A 25872-nucleotide genomic window follows, 5' to 3' on the forward strand; every position below is an offset into this window, starting at 1 on the left:
ATGAAAAATGAAATCCTGCCATTTGAACAAAAATGGATGGAACTGGAGGATATTATGTTAAGTGAAATAAGGTATTTTCCCTCCTTCATGGGAGCTGAAAAGTGGCTTTCACAAAGAGAGAAAGTAGAATGGTGATTATCAGTGGCTCAGAAAGAAAGGTTCAGGGCAATGGAGAAGGGCTGGTTAATAGGTACAAAAACACAGAAGCAATAAGATTTAGTTCTTGATAGGACATTAGGAAAATTGTAGTTAACAATAATTTATTGTATATCTCAAAATAGCTTTAAAAAATTTAGAATATTCCCAACACAAAGAAAAGTGTTTGAGGTGATGGATATCGCAATCACCGTGATTTGGTCATTACACATTGTATACAGGTAACAAAATATCACACATACCTTAAAAATATGTATAATGATTATATGTACATAAAAAAGATTAATGCTCCCCAATAAGCCTGATTAAAAGATTAAAGTAAGAAAATAAAAATATGAAATATGAATGAAAAAGAAGATAAATAACCACAATTATGGAAGATATAATAATTAGAATATGTTATGTGCAGATATATAGCATTAAATTAAAAATCCAGAGGAAATGAAGAATTTCCCAGAAAAAATAGAAATGATCAAAAGTAATATACAAAGAGGAAGAAATGTATAGAATCGGAAGAAAACCCTACCATTTTCCTGAAGCATAGAGAACAAGACTTTGATAAAAGGAGAGAAGGGCCTTGTTCTTATGTGTGTGTGTGTGTGTGTGTGTGTATATATATATATATATATATTATTGCATTTTAGGTTTTGGGGTACATGTAAAGAACATGCAAGATTATTGCATAGGTACATACATGGCACTGTGGTTTGCTGCCTTCCTCCCCAACACCTATATCTGGCATTTCTCCCCATGTTATCCCTCCCTAACTCCCCACCCCCTCTGTCCCTCCCCTAGCTCCCCACCACAGACCCCAGTGTGTGATGCTCCCCTCCCTGTGTCCATGTGTTCTCACTGTTCAGCACCTGCTTATGAGTGAGAACATGCGGTGTTTTTCTGTTCTTGTGTCAGTTTGCTGAGAATGATGGTTTCCAGGTTCAACCATGTCCCTAGAAACGACACAAACTCATTTTTTGTGGCTGCATAGTATTCCATGGTGTATATGTGCCATATTTTCCCTGTCCAGTCTATCATTGATGGGCATTTGGGTTGGTTCCAAGTCTTTGCTATTGTAAACAGTGCCTCAATGAACATTCATGTGCATGTGGGCCTTGCTCTTAAATGTGAAAACTTAATAACAATGTCAAGCCTTTACATATTAACAAATTTAATATGATGCCATTCAGAATCCAAATGGGCCTTTTATGCCAGTTTTTATGCTAGTGTTTTTAAACCTATAATAAATTTGATATTCATATCAAAGAATAAACATCTAAGAACTGCTAAGAAACAATGATAAAAGAAGAATGAATGAGAATTGATATTAACAGGCATGAAAACTTCTCAAAATCTACTGTAATTAAAACAGTATAGTCATGATACAAGAAGTGACAAACAGAAGAGTGGAAGAGAATAGGAAGTTTAAAGACACATCTAAGTATATATGCAGTTACTATATATGAAAAATGGCAATTAAACTGTTTGGAAAATAAATGACTTATTTAATAAATGAGGCAGATGCAACTGGCTATCCACCTGGAAGAAAAAATGAGACCCCTTCCTCACATCACATGAAAATGTAAATTCCAGATGGATTATAGTTCTAAAAGTAAACCAGAAATATTTTTAATTAGGAAATTATATAGTTTTGATGGGGGAGATATTAAACAAGATGAACCTTGGGGCCAAAAAAGGAATAATAGATACATTTTTTCAAAGTAATAAATAGAAATACCATTTGGCGCAGCAATCCCATTACTGGGTATATACCCAAAGGATTATAAATCATTCTATTATAAAGACACATGCACATGTATGTTCATTGTGGCACTGTTTACAATAACGAAGACTTGGAACTAATCCAAATGCCCATCAATGATAGACTGGATAAAGAAAATGTGACACATATACACCATGGAATACTATGCAGCCATAAAAAGGATAAGTTCATATCCTTTCCAGGGACAGAGATGAAGCTGGAAACCATCATTCTCAGCAAACTGACACAACAACAGAAAACGAAACACCGCATGTTCTCACTCATAAATGGGAGTTGAACAGTAAGAACACATGGACACATGGAGGGGAGCATCACACACTGGGGTCTGTTGGGGGGTAGGAGGCTAGGGGAGGGATAGTGGGGTGTGGGGAGGTAGGGAGGGATAACATTGGGAGAAATGCCTGATGTAGGTGATGGGGAGATGGAAGCAGCAAACCAGCATGGCATGCCTGGACCTATGCAACAATCCTGCAAGTGCTGCACATGTACCCCAGAACTTAAAGTATAATAATAATAATAATAATAATAATAAAAGAACTCAGGAGTGGCCAGACCAAAAAAAAAAAAGAAAGAAAGAAAAAGAAAATTAAATATGTATAGAAGTAGGCAACATAAACAAACTCAACAGCCTAACAAAAGACTGGTGAAAATGTGAAATTTGTGACTGACATACTGTCACATCCCCAATATACAGTCCTTCCAAATTTATTTTAAAAGAATGACAAAAACTAAAAATGAGTAAAGGGTATAAGGCAATTCACAAAAGAAATAAAAATAGCTATGAGGCATATGAAAGAAAAAGTTCCAATGTTTTTTTCTTCTACAAGTTTTTCAGAATTTACTATGTAAGTATGTATTAAAATCTAATATTCCAAATATTCAAATCCTAATATTCCACTTTAGGGTATCTATCCTGCAGGAATAAAAGCACCAATAAGTGACAATGAGACATGTACATGGATATTTGTTACAGCAATATCTGTAGTGGGAAATAAAGCTAAATAGAAAATGAATGTCTAGCAAAAAAAGAACAGTCAGCCCTCTGTATCCATGGGTTCCACATCTGGATTCAATCATCTGTGGATTAAAAATATGCAGAAAAAAAGTGGCTGGTTGCTTCTTTCCTGAACACATACGGACTTTTTTCTTATATTCCATAAACAATACAGTATAACAATCATTTGAATAGCATTTACATTGCGCTAGGTATTATAAATAATATAGAAATGATTTAAAGTATATGGAGGATGTACACAGGTTATAAGTAAATACTGTATCATTTTATATAAGGGATTTGTGTATCCATGGATTTTGATATCCATGGGAGTCCTGGAACCAGTCTCCTGTGGATACCAAGGGATGACTATGGTTACTACATAATATTAATATTATGGAATGTTATACAGCTGTTTATAAGAAAGTGTGATGAATTTATTGATGTGGCCATTTAACTAGACTATACGTCTCACTATTATAGGTGTTGCCATGAGGGTATTTTATAGATGTAATCAAAGCCCCTATATGGTTTGGCTATGTCCCCACCCAAATCTCATTTCAAATTGTAATCCCCATGTGTTGGGGGAGAGGCCTGGTGGGAGGTGATTGGAACATGGGGGTGAATTTCTCCCATGCTATTCTCATGATAGTAAGTTCTCACGAGCTCTGATGGTTTAAAAGTATGGGGCACTTCCCCCCTCACTATCTCACACTCTCCTGCCACTATGAGAGGATGCTTGTTTCCCCTTCACTTTCTGCTATGATTCTAAGATTCCTATGAATCAATTAAACCTCTTTTCTTCATACATTACCCAGTCTCAGGTAGTCATTTATAGCAGTGTGGAAATGGACTAATATAAATCAGCTGACTTTATATAAGGCAGAATATCATAGATAATCTGGGTTGACAAGACTGATTCTGTTGTAAGACCTTAAAAGTAGACCTGAGCTCTCCCAGAGAAAGAGCAGAAATTCTACCTCTGCACCACGGCTTTGGCCCATGTCTGTGCCACTTCATCCTTCTCATGATCTTCTCTTCCTGACTGCCTGTAGATGACAGCGTTGGCCTATGTCCATGGATTTGAGCCTGCCTATGATCCTCCATTCTGACTGCCTGCTCTATGAAATTCTGAGTCACTTAGCCAACATTCACAATCACAAAAACCAATTTCTTGTAATAAAATTTTAAGTAGTGGTAGTAATATATCTCCTACTGGTTATTCCTCTTTAGTTGAATGCTAACTGATACAAGGGGTAATAGTTAGATTCTATATTATTTATCTGGGGAGTTACTTACGATAAATTAAGTTAAAAAGACAACCTACAAGATAATATATACATTATGATTTTTGTAAATAAAAAAGTATTATATTAGTATATGTTTATATGGGCATGAGATAAGTATGGAGAGAGGCATACTGAACTGTTAACACTGGTTATTTCATTCAGTATGAAAGTGACAGAGAAGGGGAAAGAATGCTAAATTTTCTTTATATATTTCCATATTTGTTTAAATGGTTATAATGGTCATAAATTTTATAATTAAAAGTAAAAATTAAAAAAAATTAAGCTATGATAAAACCATATGACCCTCATAAAATAATGATTACAAATATGAAATGGTTTGATAGAAATGCTAATGATATAATGATGAGTGAAAATGAGGACACAAAATTATATTTATCTACCATACAGAGGCAGTAAGGGGACAGAAAAAAAAAGATTCAGTCACCTTGGCTTTTCTAACTAGACACATTAAATAAAGGCTGGAAATATATATCAAACTGTTTATGAAAGTCATTACTGAATAAGTTCATGTGTGATTTTTACTTTTTTCTTGTATTTTTCTGCTGTTTTTTTCCCCCAGATTTCCTACAATAGAAGTGATTTGTTATTATCAAACAAAAAATTCCCTCAATGTTTTCAAAGATGAACATATGCCTGTTCAGAAAGTAATTTCTAGAAGCTTTTCTATTAGAAGCAGATAATAGAGGAGAAGACTGAAATTAGACTTGTCTTTCTGACTATCCTTCCTTACCTCTGGAAAATTTCAATCCCCAACATGGAAGGATAAGAGAACCCTTTCACATCAGGATTAAATGAGTAGGCTCATTTTTCTAGAGAAAATTTCCACCAACTTGAGTATACAGGCGTTTTAAAGTACAATTTCACTCCCATAAGCAATGGGGCAAACACAGAAACTGTATGTCTTCTCAGGGAATTAACAAGCCTGGTTGCTTGGTATTTTTTATGACAGAAAGGCAGGACCATGAGCAAGAGACCAAACAGTACTTTGTAAGCCACAAAGTTATAACCAATGGTGTCTAAATCCCACAATTGGGAACCAGCATGAAAAATAAATCTACTATCTATATTCCCTCTGGAAAGAGAAACAATCTATTGTAAGGCAAAAAGTATGTTTAGGTGTGATTTGAAATCATGCAAATGGTCATGGTTTCAGGTCCTGCTAAATTTTCTATAATTTATTTCCACACAGAAAGTGTGACATGTATGTGTATATTATTTTAATCTACAATCTAGGGGAATTTAGTTAACATGTGCAGTATCCTAATCAAAAGTACAAACTATATACCTAATGACAGAGAGCTGAGGCTTTATGAAGATTACAGAACAGATTGTATAACTGATTTTTGTTTATTTGCTAATAAGTGTTTGTATATTTGGGAGAATCAAGCCTGAGGCTGGCTTTCAGTGTGATGTTCTTAACTGGTAGGGGAGGACAACCTATAGTTTCCACCTACCACTGACTAATGGAAGCTGTTGGTACTTACCAAAAACAACCTAATAATAAGGAACCACCAAAGTAGCTTAAGTCAGCTTGCAACAGAAATCTTCCTTCTGACTCCAGGAAAATGGAAACCAATTCAAACCTCCTATGCTCTTCATAGCCATATTCTTCTTTCTACTCTCAGGTCACTTACCGATTTTTTCATCTTCCTGTACCATTTTCCTCTCTTCTCTGAAAGCCCTGAGCCAGCGTATTTTTTCCTCCAGCTTCTTGGCAAAGAACAGATGTATCTCCTCAGTCTCCTTGTTGTGAAGCTTGAAGGCATTCTTCATGCTGACATTAAAGTCATCATCTCTGCCATCCTCAATGTCAACCACCTCATATTTATCCATGTCAATGCGGCCTTTGTAGTACAGGATATCTCTCCGGATTAGGTCCTAGATGGGAAGGAAGAGGTTTCTTGAAGGTATGTGCAAGGTGGGTTCTAGAAGAGTTGGCACATGGGCACAGGAAAATGCTAACACTGTTACTGTTTTGAAGTACCAGTGGGGATTGGTTTCTTATAAATTCAGCCAGGTTATATTAGCAGTCTGACACTGGCAGGTTGGTTAAACAAATGCCCCAAGAAAAAGCCTCTGTCTCACCTCCAAAGATCATTTAAGATGCCAGAATCAACCCTTGGACGTGTGTGCAAGACTGCTGACGGGAAGTAGGAAACAGCAAGCCACACAAACATGGCTAGCAAGGGCTTCTCCTTTTCTAAAATGTCAGCAAGCCCAGCAGAGGTATGAAATGAGCTGGCTGGTTGCCTGGGATGTGTTCAAATATCCATGCAGGCCAATGAGACCTGAACATCAGAGGGGGATTGAGTGGTAAGAGCAGCTAGGAGACCACAGACTGCTGGCAAAGGATTACCTAGGGAGGGTCTAACACTTAGGACTCTCGGGATTTTTAGAAAAGGCCCAGTCTGGCAGAAGAAATGGAGGTAAAACTAGATAAAGAAGAAGTTCACATATCAACAGAGATGAATGTCACAAATCTTACGGTGTGAGAAAAACAAGTTGTGTATGGATACAAACAGTATGCTGCCTATTTGTTATTGTTTTCTTGCTCTCATATATACAAAATTGGATTAATCCTAATTCTAGGCCATGAGACACTCTTCATTAGTCCATGCATGCCATTTTTATTTCTCTATTTATTCATTTACTTACTTATTTCAACAATATAAAGTACTGGTAAATCTGCCACCAATCCAAAAGTTATGACTCCAAGGCATCCTCCATCTTAAATCCTATGCTCATAATTTCCATCGTTTCCCTTCTATATAGTTTTATCTCATCTGTATCTATTCCCTTACAAAACAATGCCACATAAGGTTTAAAGATACTTATGCATGTAGAAAATTATAAAGAAATATGTGACAATGATATATGCGAAATTCCAGACAGTACAGGGCAGAAAAAGCGGGGGGAGGGGGGAAGAGAGGAACAGGAAGAAAAAGCAGAAGAGAGGGTGGGAAGGAAAACTATTTGTAATGAATTATTTCTTAAGTTGGATAGCAAGCACATGAGTGTTCATTATATTATTTTTACATAATTCTGAATGTCAAATATTTCATAAGTTAAAAAAGAAAACAGAGGGATGGATGAAATGACATACAGGCCTATGGAATGTCAGATCTTATAAATCTCTTGGAGTGGCCTTTCAGCCCATCCTCCTCTTGGCACTACCATCAACCTCTCTGAGAACACATCCACTGCTGGTTCATGTAGCACGGCTGAGTCAGGCTGAGGAACTCCCCTACAAGTCCTGCCCTGACAGATGTTTTCAGGCTAACTCTCCCTCCTCGCTGCTTTATTTGCTCTTTCAGTCAGCTGGACAGAGTCAGAAGTGCTCATTAATTTTTTATTAGCATTATACAGTTCAATTAAAACATTCCCATTCTACTGAATTGCCTAACATGATGACTTCTCAGCTGTGGGCTCTGTACAAAGAATCTTCTTTTGAACACCCACATTCCCAATCCTAAATCTTCACACTGTGCCATATACTGAGATTTTCAGATGGGCTGAGAAAGGCTACCTTGCAGGATTCCCAGCATAGCTCTGTCAACCTCAAAGACCCAGGCAGGAAAACACAGATGTCGTTGAATTGCTTTTCAAAAAATAACAATCATGTTGCTTTTTTCCTTCCAATAATGATTGTTCATGTAAATAAGCAAAGAATATAGATGGATTCTGATCTATTGGGTGTCCCCAGGATCAAGTTCACAGGAGAGGAAGAGTTCAGCTGTAGAGAGAGGGCCAATGTTGCCCGAAGCCTATTTCAGAACCTGGGTTCCTTTTACCATGTTCAGTGTGCATAAGCTCAATCCTGGCCAAAAGGATAGAGTGGTTCCCATGCACTGACTTGCACAATTCTCAGGAATGCTTTTGTGAGACACATGTATAAAAAGTGGGCCTTATCAGGCTAATCTAAGGACAAAAGCAGGACAAGCTAGGGAGAATGTATGAATGTAATTTATCTTGATCTCAGAGAGGTTTGAATTCTGCCTTACCGTACATAATACAATACACACAAACCTGGAAAGCCAGATCTAAACCACACATTCTCACTGGACCACATTGCCTGAAACAGGCAGTCTCAACTTCCTTGTTGCTAACTTCAGTCTGCAGCCTCCTTCCGCTCCACCCCCATTCTGAGTTGGTGTGTCATAGTCATTGAGAGCTTTTAACACCTTTGCTAGTTCCCAAAAATAGAAATAATATGCATGATCTTGAAACTGCATTAAAAGCATCAATTAAACCTCCTATTGTTTCTTTAGTTATTTAAGGATGACAAGGAGCTAGAGAGAATTTCTGCTTCTGTGGTCAGGAAACAGGGCTAGAGAAATGTGCTACTAAAATTATCCCTCTGCCTGTTCTCTCTGGTCCTCCAGAGGGTTGAAAGTGAGTTTTCAGGCACTAGATTAGTCATAAGCCAAATGTAGAGATGTGATAGGAATAATTAAGAATGACCTACTAGTTCAGGAAGTCCAATCAGAAAGATGTAACTAAGGCCATAAGCAGCATGGAACAAAAGAAAGAGCATGATGTAGTCTGAAGCCCTGAATTTGATGACTTGCTGCTTAACCTACAAGCTGTATGGTTATGGGCAAGCCAGTTAACTTCTCTGGGCCCCAATTTTCTGAACAAAGAAATGAAGACAGTTATCCTTATTCTGTAAAATAGTTATAAAGCTTTAATATAAACATGTCATTTTTAGGACATGAGGCCAGACTTGTCCATCAAATACAGCCCTGAGCTTTCTTGTTCCTGGGCCAGTGTTTCATAATCCTTTAAAATCTCTTTTGATAAATGCAAAAGAAAAAAAAAAAAATCTCACTACCTCTGTTAGCTCATTTAAACTTTCCAAATAATTTAAATATTGTGAGTAAAAATAAGTCAAAGCAAGGGTAACTCTGAATAGTTTTTCAATTCACATAGCTTCTCCACTGCTCCTGGAAATTCTACGTACCCTTTCAGGACAGAGTGGTATTTGCCAAATGGTATTTGCCACCCACTCACTAAAGTAACAGATACATACTTGGTTTCACACTAATATCTGCTCTCTGGCCCAACTGTGCCTCCTATTCCAATCCTAGCCTTCATGGTCAAATTCACACATTCTTCTTCCTCAAAGAAACTTTCCATGACTGTAACTGCTAGCTCAAGCTGATGTGGCTCCCTTTCTCCAACTTCTAACACAAATTGTGAAGATCCTGGCATACTACACACTTGACACTTAGCTACCATGAGGCTCACAGCTTTTAGTTTTGCATGCCCATTTAGGCTGTGGGTAGCACTCTACCTTCTTGGTCTTGCTTCACTGAGAGGTTTTCCAGAGAAGAGCAGCTGACAAAGCCCTCCCAAACCCTGGTTGCCTGTGGTCCTATTGGAACCAGGCTGTCCATATGCCACTTGTTAATGGTAGTCTCAGTGCCTTCACAGGGACATGGTGAGCAAGTGCTCAAAACAGATGCTATTCGGATCATCATGATATTCCTGCCTAATGAAGTTTATCATTTCCAATAAAATGCCAGCCTTCCTCCTTTTCCTTAGTGCTCATCTGCACTGGGAGACAATAAGGGAGGTAGCTCCTCTCCAGGAAGATCCTGGCAGTCTGCAGACAGACACTCAGGCCGTGGCCCTAGTCTGTGGCTCCAGCAAGGAGTTTACTCTGTCCCTGATGTTACATAATTGAATAGCTGGGAGCTATTTCAATTTGGCCTCATTCGGTATGCCTGGGGTTTAGTAAGACACTGCAGGATATTTTGTACAAATGGCAGATGCTACAATCTGGGGAATTTAACTGTTTAGGATTGTAGCCTGCTTCACTTGTTTGTCAGTAAGGTCCTCCCTGCCCTTTTAGAGTTACTCTTCCCTAGTATTTTCTCTCCAGATCCTGGGGAAGGTACATGAGGCTTGGGCTGAGTTTATTTCGTTCACTACTATATTCCGGCATTCTAGAATGCATGCTTAATAATTACAATAAAATAACAACAACAATAATAATAGTGACCCCTTAAATAGCATATATTATGTGCCACGTACTGTCCTAAATGCTTTGCATTTATTAAATTAAATAATGCTCCAATGAAGGTACTGTTATAAACCCATTTGATGAGGAACTATAGACAGAGAGCAGCTAAAAAGCTGCCCCAGGAATAAAATGCTTATACATCCTGGTCAACATGGTGAAACCCCATCTCTACTAAAAATACAAAAAAATTAGCTGGGCATGGTGGCGTGCCTGTAATCCCAGCTACTCAGGAGGCTGAGGCAGGAGAACTGCCTGAACCCAGGAGGTGGAGGTTGCGGTGAGCCGAGATCACACCATTGCAGTCCAGCCTGGGTAATAAGAGCGAAACTCCGTCTCAAAAAAAAAAAAAAAACGCTTATACACTGCTGGTGGGAATGTAAATTAGTGCAGCCATGGTAGAAAGCAGTTTGTATATTTCTCAAAGAACTTAAAAAAGAACTATCATTTGATCCAGCAATCACATTACTGGGTATAAACCCAAAGGAATATAAACTGTTCTACCACAAAGACACATGGATGTGTATGTTCACTGCAGCACTTTTCACAATAGCAAATACATGGAGTCAGCCTAGATGATGATTAATGATAGACTGGATGAAGAAAATGTGGTACATATACACCATGGAGTAACACAAAGCCATGAAAATAAATGAAATCATGCCTTTTGCAGCAACATAGATGGAACTGGAGGCCATTATTCTAAGCTAATTAACCCAGGAACAGAAAACCAGTGTCTTGTTGTTCTCACTTACAAGAGGGAGCTAAATATTGAGTATGCAGGAACACAAAGAAGGAAACAACAGACACTAGGGCTTGCTTGAGGTTGGAAGGTGGGTGGGAATAAAATAACTACCTATTTGTACTATGCTCATTACCTGCATGATGAAAGCATTTGTGTACCAAAATCCAGCAACATGCAATTTAACCATGTAACAAATTTTTATATGTAACCCCTAAAGATAAAATAAAATTGTAAGAAAAAAAAAAAGAAATTTTCCTAGGAATAAAGGCTACTAAATGGTAGAGTTGGCTTTGGGTTCAGTTTGTCCAGCTCCAAAATCTCTGCTTTGGTTTAACCAGTGTGCTATATTACCTCCAAATAAAAAAAAGTACTGAATTATTAGGAACACTGCATATATAGTAATAGTATTAACAACTAACATTTAATAAGTACTTACTATGTGCCAGGCACTACATCTGCATTGTCTCATTTAACCCTCACAACCTCCCTTCATTGTAGATATATTGCCATTCCCATTTTATAAACAAGGGCATAATTATAAGCACAGAAAGTTTGGTCAAGGCCATATAGCTCTTGGGAGAAAGGAAATTGCCCTCTAGTCTGGCCCTAGCACCCATGTTCTTAACCCTATACTCCACTGCTCCCTACTACCTCAGGTGGTTCTCTCCCTAAGCCTCCTAAGATGACTTCTATTATCCGCTTGATTTGACATTGAGGAACATAAGGATAAAGTTAAAGAACTAGCCCAAGGGTAGAAAAGTTAGTAAGAGACAGAGCAGAGACAAGTACCCATGATGTTTAGTTCTGATCCCCTTGAACACAGTGAAAGCCACAGGAATAAAGAACAGTTATGACACAAGTTATGACAACAGAACATATCCAGACTGGCACAAGGACAGAGGGTGCAGGAAAAGGGGATCTACTCCTTTCCACAGTAAATAGTCAAAGAGAAAAAAAATCCCCCAAGAGCATCAAAATAATTTCCCAAATTATCATATCAGGAAGAAAATAAAAAAAACATATGCAGGGGAGAACTCAAGATGGTGCTGTGAGAACAACCCAGGATTGGAGCTCACGCTGAGTCTGCGGATTGGTGAGTCGGAGCTGCATTTCCAGACTGATCTTTGTTGCCCACGGAACGGGGAAATTCCCAAGGGAAGAGGAGACGCGGGACGCCAGGCAGAACCTCCGCATGGCGAAGCCGGCAGCAGGGGTGGCGGCGGCCGGCCCTGCCCAGCGCTCCCCACAGGGCACGCTTGTCCGGGTGCCCTGTTGAACTGGCAACCGAAGACGTGAGAGGGCTGGACTTGAGACTGGGCTAGACTTGGACAGTGGGCCAGCCCAGGGGATTGCAGGGACAGAGCGTTACAGGTGGCCTAGTGGAACGAACAAAACCGCGATTTCAAACAAGCCCAGTGCAGATGGCCCGAGACGCTCTGTGGGGGAAGGACGTCCACCATTACCGAGGCAACCCGCCCCAACTGAGATACACGTCCATTGCTGACGCAGCCAGCCATTGCCAAGGCAACCCGTCCCTACTGAGGTACACGCCCAATGCTGACGCAGCCTGCCATTGCCGAGGCAACCCGCTACAACAGAGAGACTCTGCCGCAGGGCGTGGCGGAGAACACAGCAGAACAGCAGAGCCAGGGCGAGCCTCACAAAAGCAGGGCGGAGCCTCCACAGGAAAAGAGTGGCTAGTCTGCATCCTAACTGGGCAGGACCTCAACGGACATCCAAAAATAAAGCCCAACCGCTCAACACAGAGCATTTGAGAAAAAAAAGGGTTTTTTTAATGAGCTCTGTTACAGCAGAATCAAATATAGCAGCCTAACAGCCCTGAATGAACAACAGAGCCCACAGCTCAGCAATTGAGCTCCTACAAAGTACAAACTGTCTCCTCAAGCAGCTCCCTGACCCCTCTATATCCAAAAGACTGACATTAGGCAGGCATCATCCTGGGACAAAGATAGCAGAAAAAGAAACTGGTAGCATCCCTCGCTGTGCCACAGCTGCTAGAGGTGCACCCCAGACAAGCAGGGTCTGGAGCGGACCTCAGCAGTCATACAGCGAAGGGGCTAGACGGGTAGAAGAAAAAACAAGCAACAGAAATACTTCATCATCAACATTCTGGGTGTCCACTCAGAGACCCAATCAAAAAGTCAGCAACTACGCAGACGACAAGCGGACAAATCCACAAAGATGGGAAGAAACCAGCAAAAAAAGGAGGAAAACACCCAAAACCAGAACACCTCGCCTCCTAGAAAAGACCAAAACTCCTGACCAGCAAGGGAACAAAGCTGGACGGAGAATGACTGTGACGAAATGATGGAATTAGACTTCAGAAGGTGGATAATGAGAAACTTTTGTGAGCTAAAAGAACATGTATTAAATCAATGCAAAGAAACTAAGGAACTTAAAAAAAGATATGAGGAAATGATAACAAGAATGGATAACTTAGAGAGGAATATGAATGAATTAAAGGAGCTGAAAAACACAATACGAGAACTTTGCGAAGCATGCACAAGTTTCAATAGCCAAATTGACCAAGCAGAAGAAAGAATATCTGAAGTCCAAGACCAACTCAATGAAATTAAACGAGAAACCAAGATTAGAGAAAAAAGCACAAAAAGGAATAAACAAAGTCTCCAAGAAATGTGGGACTATGTGAAAAGACCTAACCTACATTTGATAGGTGTACCAGAAGGGGACGAAGAGAATGAATCCAAGCTGGAAATACTCTTCAGGACATCATCCAGGAAAATTTCCCCCACCTAGCAAGACAGGCCAACACTCAATTGCAGGAAATACAGAGAACACCACAAAGATATTCCGCAAGAAGAGCAACCCCAAGGCACATAATTGTCAGATTCAACAGGGTTGAAATAAAGGAGAGAATACTAAGGGCAGCCAGAGAGAAACGTCGGGTCACCCACAAAGGGAAGCCCATCAGACTCACAGCAGATCTCTCGGCAGAAACACTACAAGCCAGAAGAGAGTGGGGGCCAATATTCAACATTCTTAAAGAAAAGAACTTTCAACCCAGAATTTCATATCCAGCCAAACGGAGCTTCAGAAGTGAAGAAAAAATAAAATCCTTTGCGAACAAGCAAGTACTCAGAGATTTTGTCACCACCAACCCTGTTTTACAAGAGCTCCTAAAAGAGGCACTACACATAGAAAGGATCAACCAGTACCAGCCATTCCAAAATCACACTGAGTGCTAAAGAGCATCAACATAATGAAGAATCTACAACAACTAACAGGCAAAACAGCCACTTAGCATCAAAATGGCAGTATCAAATTCACACATAACAATATTAACCCTAAATGTAAATGGACTAAATGCACCAATCAAAAGACACAGACTGGCAAATTGGATAAAAATCCAAAACCCATCAGTGTGCTGTATACAGGAAACCCATCTCACATGCAAGGATACAAAAAGGCTCAAAATAAAGGGATGGAGGAAGATTTACCAAGCAAATGGAGAGCAAAAAAAGCAGGAGTTGCAATTCTCATCTCTGATAAAATAGACTTTAAAGCAACAAAGATCATAAGAGACAAAGAAGGCCATTACATAATGGTAAATGGATCGATACAACAAGAAGAGCTAACGATCCTAAACATATATGGACCCAATGCAGGAGCACCCAGATACATAAGGCAAGTTCTTAATGACTTACAAAAGGACTTAGACTCCCACACATTAATAGTGGGAGACTTTAACACTCCACTGTCAATACTAGACAGATCAACCAGACAGAAAATCAACAAGGATATCCAGGGCTTGAACTCAGACCTGGAGCAAGCAAACCTGATAGACATTTACAGAACTCTCCACCCCAAATCCACAGAATACACATTCTTCTCAGCACCACATCACACCTACTCTAAAATTGACCACATAATTGGAAGTAAAGCACTGCTCAACAAATGCAAAACAACTGAAATCATAACAAACAGCCTCTCAGACCATAGTGCAATCAAGTTAGAACTCAGAATACAGAAACCGACCCAGAACCGCACAGCTTCATGGAAACTGAACAACTGGCTCTTGAATGTTGACTGGGTAAACAATGAAATGAAGGCAGAAATAAAGAAGTTCTTTGAAACCAATGAGAACGAAGACACAACATGCCAGAACCTCTGGGACACATTTAAAGCAGTCTCTAGAGGAAAGTATATAGCAATAAGTGCCCATATGAGGAGAATGGAGAAATCCAAAATTGACACCCTATCGTCAAAATTGAAAGAGCTAGAGGAGCAAGATCAAAAAAACTCAAAACCCAGCAGAAGACAAGAAATAACTAAGATCAGAGCTGAGCTGAAGGAGATTGAGACACGAAAAACCCTTCAAAAAAATCAATAAATCCAAGAGCTGGTTTTTTGAAAAGATCAACAAAATAGACAGACCACTAGCCAGATTGATTAAAAAGAAAAGAGAGAACAACCAAATAGATGCAATAAAAAATGATAAAGGGGAAATCACCACAAATTCCACAGAAATTCAAACCATCATCAGAGAATATTAGAAACAACTCTATGCGCATAAACTAGTGAACCTGGAAGAAATGGATAAATTCCTGGACTCCTGTGTCCTCCCAAGCCTAAACCAGGAGGAAGCTGAAACTATGAATAGACCAATAACAAGGTCTGAAGTTGAGGCAGCAATTAAGAGCCTACCTCACAAAAAAAGCCCAGGTCCAGACGGGTTCACAGCCGAATTCTACCAGACACACAAGGAGGAGCTGGTACCATTCCTTCTAAAACTATTTCAAACAATCCAAAAAGAGGGAATCCTTCCCAAAACATTTTATGAGACCAACATCATTCTGATACCAAAACCCGGCAGAGACCCAATGAGAAAAGAAAACTTCAGGCCAATATCCATGATGAACATAGATGCAATAATCTTCAATAAAATATTGGCAAGCCGATTGCAACAGCACATCAAAAAGCTTATTCATCATGATCAAGTAGGATTCATCCCGGGGATGCAAGGCTGGTTCAACATACGCAAGTCTATCAACGTAATTCACAACATAAACAGAACCAAAAACAAAAACCACATGATTATCTCAATTGACGCAGAGAAGCCATTTGACAAAATTCAACAGCCCTTTATGTTAAAAACCCTCAATAAACTCGGTATCGATGGCACGTATCTCAAAGTAATAAAAGCTATTTATGACAAACCAACAGCCAATATCATACTGAATGGGCAAAAACTGGAAGCATTCCCTTTGAAATCTGGCACTAGACAAAGATGCCCTCTTTCACCACTCCTATTCAATATAGTACTGGAAGTTCTAGCCAGAGGAATCAGGCAAAGAAAAGAAATAAAGGGTATTCAAATAGGAAAGGTGGAAGCCAAATTGTCTCTATTTGCAGACGACATGAGAGTATACCTAGAAGACCCCATTGCCTCAGCCCAAAAACTCCTGAAACTGATAAGCAACTTCAGCAAAGTCTCAGGATATAAAATCAATGTGCAAAAATCACAAGCATTCATCTACACCAATAACAGACTTAAAGAAAGCCAAATCAAGAACGAACTGCCATTCGCAATTGCTACAAAAAGAATAAAATACCTTGGAATGCAACTCACAAGGAATGTAAGGGACCTCGTCAAGGAGAACTACAAACCACTGCTCAACGAAATCAGAGAGGACACAAACAGATGGGGAAACATTCCATGTTCATGGTTAGGAAGAATTAATATCGTGAAAATGGCTATACTGCCCAAAGTAATTTACAGAATCAACGCTATCCCCATCAAGCTACCATTGACTTTCTTCACAGAACTGGAAAAAACCACCATGAACTTCATATGGAACCAAAAGAGAGCCCGCATAGCCAAGTCAATTCTAAGCAAAAAGAACACAGCGGGGGGCATCACACTACCGGATATCAAACTATACTACAAGGCTACAGTAATCAAAACAGCATGGTACTGGTACCAAAACAGAGATATAGACCAATGGAACAAAACAGAGGCACCGGAGGCAACACAACATACATACAACTATACAATCTTTGATAAACCCGACAAAAACAAGCAATGTGGAAAGGATTCCATGTTTAACAAATGGTGTTGGGAAAACTGGCTAGCCATGTGCAGAAAGCAGAAACCGGACCCCTTCCTGACACCTTACACTAAAATTAACTCCAGATGGATTCAAGACTTAAACATAAGACCTGGCACCATAAAAACCCTAGAAGGAAATCTAGGCAAAACTATCCAGGACATAGGAGTAGGCAAGGACTTCATGAACAAAACACCAAAAGCATTGGCAACGAAAGCCAAAATAGACAAATGGGACCTAATGAAACTCCACAGCTTCTGCACGGCAAAAGAAACAGTCACTAGAGTGGATCGGCAGCCAACAGAATGGGAAAAAATTTTCGCAGTCTACCCATCTGACAAAGGGCTGATATCCAGAATTACAAAGAACTCAAACAGATTTACAGGAAAAAAACAAACAAGCCCATTCAAAAGTTGGCAAAGGATATGAACAGATACTTTACGAAAGAAGACATATATGAGGCCAACAATCATATTAAAAAATGCTCATCGTGACTGGTCATCAGAGAGATGCAAATCAAAACCACATTGAGATACCATCTCACGCCAGTTAGAATGGCGATCATTAAAAAATCTGGAAACAACAGATGCTGGAGAGGATGTGGAGAAAAAGGAACACTTTTACACTGTTGGTGGGAGTGTAAATTAGTTCACCCATTGTGGAAGACAGTGTGGCGATTCCTCAAAGCCTTAGAAATAGAAATTCCATTTGACCCAGCAATCCCATTACTGGGTATATATCCAAAAGACTATAAATCGTTCTACTATAAGGACACATGTACACGAATGTTCATTGCAGCACTGTTTACGATAGCAAAGACCTGGAATCAAACCAAATACGCATTGATGACAGACTGGATTGGAAAAATGTGGCACATATACACCATGGAATATTATGCAGCAATCAGAAATGATGAGGTTGTGTCGTTTGTAGGGACATGGATGAATCTGGAGAATATCATCCTCAGCAAACTGACACAAGAACAGAAAATGAAACACCGCATATTCTCACTCATAGGCGGGTGATGAAAAATGAGAACACATGGACACAGAAAGGGGAGTACTAAACACAGGGGTCTATTGGGGAGAAAAGGGGAGGGCCAGTGGGAGGGGGAGGTGGGGAGGGATAGCCTGGGGTAAAATGCCAAATGTGGGTGAAGGGGAGAAGAAAAGCAAAGTGCACTGCCATGTGTGTATCTACACAACTGTCTTGCATGTTCTGCTCATGTACCCCAAAACCTAAAATCCAATTAAAAATTAAAAAAAATATGCAAAACTAAAATAACAAGGAAATAAAATACAGAGGAGCAGAGACAGACAGTATAAATAAGATGATGAAAGAGAAGAGAGTCTTATATGCATTTTTTGAAAGAAAAGTTACAAGAGTGGTGACAGCAAAAATTAAAGAAGGGGTCACATAATTAGAAGCCACTGGTTGACTTTTCCACATACTATAATTGCCATTTTAAAGGTACCTTCACACACACACTCATGTGCTCTCTTGGTCTCCCTTTCTCTCTCTCTCAGAAACAAGCTACAAGCTGCATAAGTTGTTTAAGCGGTTCTAAGTGGATCAGTCAATCCCAATTCCCAATGTACAAAACAGGCACATTTTTGCATAAGTGACTGGGAATTAAGGGAACCTTAAGAATTGGATGAGTAGTAGCTGGGTCACATGATCTTGCAGAGAGATCGGAGAGAAATCAGTGTTTCAATGTTTAGTATACTATCTTTGGCACATAATCATCTAGCCCATATTTGGGTACATCTAATGATGGGGATCTCACTACCTTATAAAGCTGTCTATTTGTTGGAGATTGGGTAAGATGAGATTAATGAGTATGTACTAGGTGTGAGGCACTCTATCAGGCATTTTATATGCATTGATTCCATTCAATCTTCACAATAATCCTGTAGAGTAGTTATCACCACGATTTATAATTGATATAATGGAGGTACAAGAAGCAAAAAGTCACTTGCTTGAAATCCAATGGTTAGTGAGTGCTGGAACCAGGATTTGAGCCCAGAACTGTCTGACTACAAACTTTACACTTTATCTATCACTCCATATGACTTCCATGTAGTGGAAGGAAACCATGGGAAAATCTGAAATGTAGAAGGATACTCTCTGTCCTGTGCAATCCTCCCATCAACTAAGTAAGTTACTGGCAAAATAGAAACTGAGTTTTATGGGATATGACTTGTTCTTAGAAAGCCAATGATGACCCCTGTGGTCACCATATCGCTTTCTAAATGTTCACAGGCTGTTTAATAATCAAGTATGGAATTTTGACAAGTTCAATGGTAATAATGACATAAATATTACCAATATGGAATCTGAAGCTAGCTTATCTGGATTTAATTCCTGGCTCTCCTCTTTATTGGCTATTTCACCTTGGGAAAACTACATAACTTATCTAGGTCTCACTCTACATATCCTTAACATGGAAATAATAATAGTACCTACCTCATAGGTTTGTTGTGAGGATTAAATTAATAAGTGTAAAGTTCGTAGAAGAGAATAATAGAAGTACTCAATAATTGCTAGTTCATTAATATTTTATTGTTGATCTATAGTCTTCTCATGGATCTCCTAGGACCCATAATTCTGTCAAGATAAACTAGGGCAATTCCACTGGGGACATCTTAGAATTATTTCAGTGCCCTGGGATGTATATATTTTTAAATTACATCATACTTAAGTTCTGTTATACTAGAATCACTATGAAAGTAAAACTGGTTGGCACAGAAGAGGGGCTCAATAAATACCTACAGCATGAAAGAATTCAGAGCAGTAAAGTACTCTATTACAACCTCAGATCCTTTGGGCTTCAATTCCCTTTGAATCAAGTTTATGCCTTCTTTTCCTTGATAGAGAAGGAATTCATATTCCTGTTATCAGTAAACCATCTGCCTCAAACAGGGGGTTGTCAGACTATGACTTCTTTTTTCTTCTTTATTTGAACATATCTTTTAAAATAATTAAAAAATAGCATTTTTAAAAACTAACTTTGACTCATTCTAGAACTCATGAAACTATTTTGTCACTCCCGTTAAATATTATATGTAATATTATATTACATATCATATGTAAAATAGTTTATATATTTATAATATATAATAAAATTTAAAATATATATTGAATATTTTAATAATTATTTTTATATAACTTATATATTTCTATTATATTATTACATATTATCATACGTAAAATATTATATATTATTTAGCCACTTGCTAGGGGTCTTTGTTTCCTCCCTTTTAAACATGAGCTCATCAGATCTTAATGTGGACATATTTGACTATTTAGCATCCTTACCTCCTTTATTCCTGGTAGAAAGGATTACTGAAGTTTTGGGTATCCATTTAAATTGTGTGCCTGAAGTGAGTGAGGTGACAGCCTCACTTACCTTGGCCCAATCCAGGCATCCCCTTCCTTTCCTCCATGGATTCTCTTTGTCAAAGGAATTTTCACCTCCAGAAAGCCTAGTCCATTCCTCCCAGCTCCATCACAAGAAGAGAGTCTTTTGCAGTAATGGCAAAAGGTCCCTAAACAACCCAGCAGACAAAATACCTTATTTTCTTGCATACCTTCTTTTGGCCCCATGATCATTTTTCCAAAGTTTATCCCTACTTGATGAATGGAAAGGCTTATTGTAGATACCAGATGGAAATCTTCAAAACAAACATCAGGTTGTTTTAATGGCCTTTGAACAATTAGGCTGTAACTGCTTGTGTTCTGAGAAGCCAGTAGCCTTTATAATCCAGACTCTTGGCTGGCTGTGCCTTTGGAATAAGGCTTATGATTCTTGCTAAAACAAGAAAACTCCCTTCTGTGGGAAGCTATGACTGCTTCAAGGTTTCTCTTGTTTTCACCATCCCTGTTGTATGTTTCCCCGACCCTGCCAGGTTGGCTGGTTTGAGTCCCCTGCCCTGACATGACTTTAGTTTCTTCCTAATCATTGGCTCCCACTATCTGGCTTAGACTTGGGTCATTACTCCATCTTGGTCTTCTACTGTCCCTTGGGTTCTGAGTTAAGCCCATTGTTTATCTTGTTTCTTCCCCTTTATTCCTAGCTTCTGACTCAATGTTTTGTGTTCTGGGTCCTGGTCTATCTCTTATTGCCACTGCTTTCTAGAGACTAGTTTCACATTTTAGTTAAAGTAACCCCAGCCTTGGCTAACATATGCCAAAATTAACAGGGTCTGGGGGTGCAGAACCATAAAATATGCCAGGTTCCTACTTGTTTGCTGTCTCTATGACTACTTGTTCTGAGTGTAAACAACTTCGTGGGAAGAATAGGTATATTACTGTTGGTGACATGGATGATAGGCTGCGAATTTCCATGGCTGCCTAAATTAACCCTCAAATATCCTACCTCCTAGTTTCATGAAAGTCCTGAGAAGAGTTGGGGGGCTAAAAAGAAGCATTAGTGTTTGGTTGGGTTTCAGATTAATGAAAGTTCTCCCTTTCAGGGTTAGCTCCATTCTGAGGTAGTTATTATCCCCTTTAACTGACTGGCTATTGGTTCCAGAGTTGACATTCAGAGCTTATCATCAAATATGGAAGCAGTCTGAACCTACGCTCAGCACTTTTTCCCCCTCATGCCACTGTCAAAAGCAAATGGATAAAGATTCAATACAAGATATGGCACATACAGGCACACACAGAGGATAGGGAGCTTAAAACAACTGTGTGGTTCATGTTCCAGCTCAGAAAAATATCAGTATTTACCCTGGTGTTTTGTGACTCAGCACTCCTCTTCAGAGGTATTCACTACTGGATGAAATAGAGGATAAACAGACTAGATGACGGCAAAAGACCCAAGGGTAGGACGGTGAATTTGCAAAGTAACTAAGCATTCTGGTTTCCTTCTCCTTTTTCACTTTCCCTGGTCCCCAATTTTTCCCAGTCAGTTCTTGGAGCCAAAACTGTTCTGAACTCTCTACTCTGAGTAAGGAAGTAGGAGGATGAATATCTCATAAGGAGGAGTGACACTTAGAACATATGCTACCCTTCTCAGCCTCACCAAGGAGAAGACTACAAGAAACCAACATCCACAGAGTTATCCAGGAGTCAGTGATTAGAGTAAGACCTCTCCTCAAATGGATTACAAAGAAGGAAGATGGAGAAGAGCATAGTTGGGGGTTGTGGGAAACCAGTACACCTTGTATAGGAAACAGGTAGAGGCATGGGAAAAATTTCTATATCACAAAGGTACCTACCTGTCAGGGCAAAAGCAGGTGGCTCCTTGTTGGTTCCCAGGGCAGAGAGGGGCCATATGGCCAGAGCCATTAGAGTGGAAATGAGAGAAAATGCTCAGGGAAACTACTATTTACCAACTAAGATAGACAAATTTCAATATTTTTAACAAATGGTGCAGACCAGCAGCTCTGGGTAGAAGAAAGTGAGAAGGAATACCACAGGGTCATGAGGGCAAAGGGTAAAAAAAAAAAACCAAGATAAAATGTACCAACTTCAGAGTTTTTCACTGCCTGTAAGTCAACCCTACCTGTGACATTAGTGCCACATTAGTGTTCCCGATACAGAATTGCTGCCAATCTCCTGTCTGTTTCCCACCCCCCCATCACTTTTTGCCCACTTTGTTGGGAGCTTGAGGATAGTGACCAGGGTCTGGTACCCCGTTAGGTACCCATCTCCCTCAGGGAAGAAGGGGGCAGGGTTACCTTCTTGCAGAGGACCATCTGGTGGTCAAACAGGAAGAAGACCCGCTGCTGGTTGCGGCCGTAGGGCTGGTAGATCCAGGCCATCTCCCCAGTGTAGATCAGCTCCGAGCTCCTGTCTAGGATGTCCTCGCCCTGGGAAGGACATGTGATGATGAGAGGCAGCCAGGCAGAGGATGGCACCATCACCTTCCCGGAGGCACCCAAGGCTGTGCATAGACTGGGACAGGAAGAGGCCAGAAAGGCCCCGGTAGAGACGGAGGGAGACAGGGACTCCTGGGACTCCTCAAAAAGCTTTCAGCTCTGTGAGCTAGGAAGATCCATTTTCTTACTTACTTCAAGGCCAAATGTGCCCCACCGCCCAGGACTACTACAGCTTCTCTACATCAGTTATCCTCTGGTTTTAGAAGTACCAGCTTCTATAAGTTCTCTCTCTCCCTGTCTCTGTCTCTTTCTCTCTCTCCAGATAGACAGACAGATATAGATAGATAGATAGACAGATAAATAGATAAATATAGATAGATTATTAGATATAATTCTCCGTCTCTCTTCTCTATAAATCTTTTTCTGTTCCAGTCTCTCAATCCCTGCTCTGGTCTCTCTAATACTTGAAGAATAGGCTTGAGTCTCACTGCTTCCCACATGAGTAGAAGGAAACAGGGGAGGACAAGAAAGAAGATGATAACAGAGGGAAAGAAAGAGAACCCACTCACCCTCTTACAATTGTTTTTCCTTCTCTCAGTTCACTGAAGTCTACTGATTAAATAAGAAACTTAACTGCCACATGCTTCCTTGGTCTGTTATCCAGAGAGCTTAGAATTACTTCTCTTCCTTGCTACATAGAGTCAGACAGAAAAAGGCACCAAGACACCTGACTCCTGGCTAATTCAATTCTACAGTTTCCAAGTCCTACCCATTCTTTATGGCAACTCTGATAGGTCAGAAGTATGTTGTGGGTGTGTGTCAGATGTCAAGGTAGACCTGGCCTCTGTACTCAAAAAGCTTATGTTTTCATGGAGGAGATAAATGCAGGTATGCTCAAAACTCATGAAACACAAGGTAAACCAACACCGAAGTCATAGGCACAGAGGTGAGTGTTCCAGGGCCTATGTGAAGACAGGGACAAAGAGTAGTGTCCCAAGATACAGAAGAATTAGTATTTCCTGAGCACTTATATGGGTCAGACAATGTGCCAGATATTTTCAATGTATCTTATCCGAGCCTCACAGCAGCCCTGGAAAGTAGATATTTTTGCTCCTATTTTACAGTTTGAGGTACAAAAATATCAAGTGATAAGCCAAAGTTGCCCAACTAGTTAGCTACAGGTCCATGACCCAACTCCAGTCTCCATAGAGTATGCTCACTCTTTGCATTATATTATACTGCCTTTAGGGCAAAAAGGCATTGAAGAACCAGTTCCTTCCTCTCTCTCTAGGTGTCAGTTTTCCCAGATATTAAATGAGGTATGAGGATGATCTTCATGGTCTCAGAGATGACACCTTGATGCTAAGATCTCAGCCTTACACTCAAAAGCTTCAAGGCAAGGTTAGAAATGGAGACCTTTACATCTCCCAGAAATAATCAGAGGAAAACACAGATCAGGCATGGTAGTAGGCCACAGAGAGGGGCATCTAGAAATGGTATACTTGAGCATACTATTTTTTTCCCCAGTCTAAAGGATGGGATGAAAAGGGGGAACTCAGTAGAATTATTTTCTAATAATAGAACCCCCGTAAAAAGCTCAGAAATACTGCTTTAACTCTAGGCTTCAGGCTTAGCCTCAATATTACCAAGGAACTAGGTAAACACTCCTTCTAGAGGGGCTGACATACTAGCACAGAACCCCTGGTAGTCTGGTACTGGGAAAGAAAGCCACCAGAGTTGGGGAGCAGTACAGTGATTTCCTGCTGGAGGGTTGGGAAGCTGAGAGTGTTTCCCACCCTGATTCAGGCTAGGAAGATGTGCTATAGTCCACTTTGAATATGTATGAAGTCAAAGAAAGCCATAAACAAGAGCCAATACCATAAGAAGATGGCCAGAACGACTTTTAAATATACCATTTACTAAATGTGGATGATTTGACCAGGAGGGCTACTCAGTATTATTTGGTCCATCCACTCCACCAGCCAGGAGCATCTCAATTTTTTTTTCTTTTTTTGAGACAGAGTCTTCCTGTATCATCCAGGCTGGAGTGCAGTGGCATGGTCTCAGCTGCAAACTCTGCCTCCTGGCTTCAAGTGATTCTGTGTCTCACTCTCCCAAGTAGCTAGGATTAGAGGCATGCATGTGGCACCATGCCCAGCTAATTTTTATATTTTTAGTAGAGATAATGTTTTGCTATGTTGGCTAGGCTGGTCTCAAACTCCTGACCTAAAGCAATCCATCCACCTCAGCCTCCCAAAGTCTAGGATTACAGGCATGAGCCACCATGCCCAGCCTAAATTCGATTTTAATTACTTGCAACATGTAACTCCACCAAGGAGGAAAAAAAATAATAATAATCTTCCTCTATGCTCACCAAGCTGACTAACCTTGAGCAACACACACAGTCTCTCTATAACTCAGTTGCCTCATCGTTAAAATGGGGATAATAACAGTACCCACTTCATTTGTGTGCTGTAAGGATTATTTAAATTAAAAAATATAAAGTGCTTAGAAGGTACATATCACACTATAAGGTCAATATAAGTGATAATTACCTTGACTATTACTATATGTCCTAGTTTCTTTTTTAAAAAAATATATTTTATTGCATTTTAGGTTTTGGGGTACTTGGGAAGAACATGCAAGATTGTTGCATAGGTACACACATGGCAGTGTGGTTTGCTACCTTCCTCCCCATCACCTATATCTGGCATTTCTCTCCATGTTATCCCTCCCCAACTCCCCACCCGATACTGTCTCTCCCCTAGTTCCTCCCCACAGACCCCAGTGTGTGATGCTCCCCTCCTTGTGTCCATGTGTTCTAATTGTTCAACACCCGCTTATGAGTGAGAACATGCGGTGTTTGATTTTCTGTTCTTGTGTCAGTTTGCTGAGAATGATGGTTTCCAGGTTCATCCATGTCCCTAGAAAGGACACAAACTCATCGTTTT

The 25872-nt window shown here is 39.9% G+C and overlaps 2 protein-coding genes across 44 annotated transcripts in view; both read right to left on the reverse strand.

The window, feature by feature from the left end:
• The window catches only part of ARHGEF9 (Cdc42 guanine nucleotide exchange factor 9), a 438487-nt gene that overhangs the window by 12077 nt on the left and 400538 nt on the right, over positions 1 to 25872 (reverse strand). For 26 of the 40 annotated variants that reach the window (XM_078362636.1, XM_054251261.2, XM_035289192.3 and 23 more), the window contains 2 exons: positions 22781 to 22912; positions 5872 to 6115 (listed from right to left, as the gene is read on the reverse strand). In XM_078362636.1, coding sequence (XP_078218762.1) covers positions 5872 to 6115; positions 22781 to 22912 — 376 coding nt within the window. The remainder of the gene's footprint in view (positions 1 to 5871; positions 6116 to 22780; positions 22913 to 25872) is intronic. The other 14 variants (XM_078362637.1, XM_078362635.1, XM_078362656.1 and 11 more) reach the window with 1 other exon arrangement.
• The window catches only part of LOC144581008 (uncharacterized), a 119870-nt gene continuing 99886 nt past the window's right edge, over positions 5889 to 25872 (reverse strand). For 3 of the 4 annotated variants that reach the window (XM_078362666.1, XM_078362664.1, XM_078362668.1), the window contains 2 exons: positions 22781 to 22912; positions 5889 to 6115 (listed from right to left, as the gene is read on the reverse strand). The gene's annotated coding sequence lies outside the window, so the exon portion shown is untranslated. The remainder of the gene's footprint in view (positions 6116 to 22780; positions 22913 to 25872) is intronic. The other variant, XM_078362667.1, reaches the window with a different exon arrangement.

This window comes from Callithrix jacchus, chromosome X, assembly GCF_049354715.1.
Source record: "Callithrix jacchus isolate 240 chromosome X, calJac240_pri, whole genome shotgun sequence".
Lineage (NCBI taxonomy): Eukaryota > Metazoa > Chordata > Mammalia > Primates > Cebidae > Callithrix > Callithrix jacchus.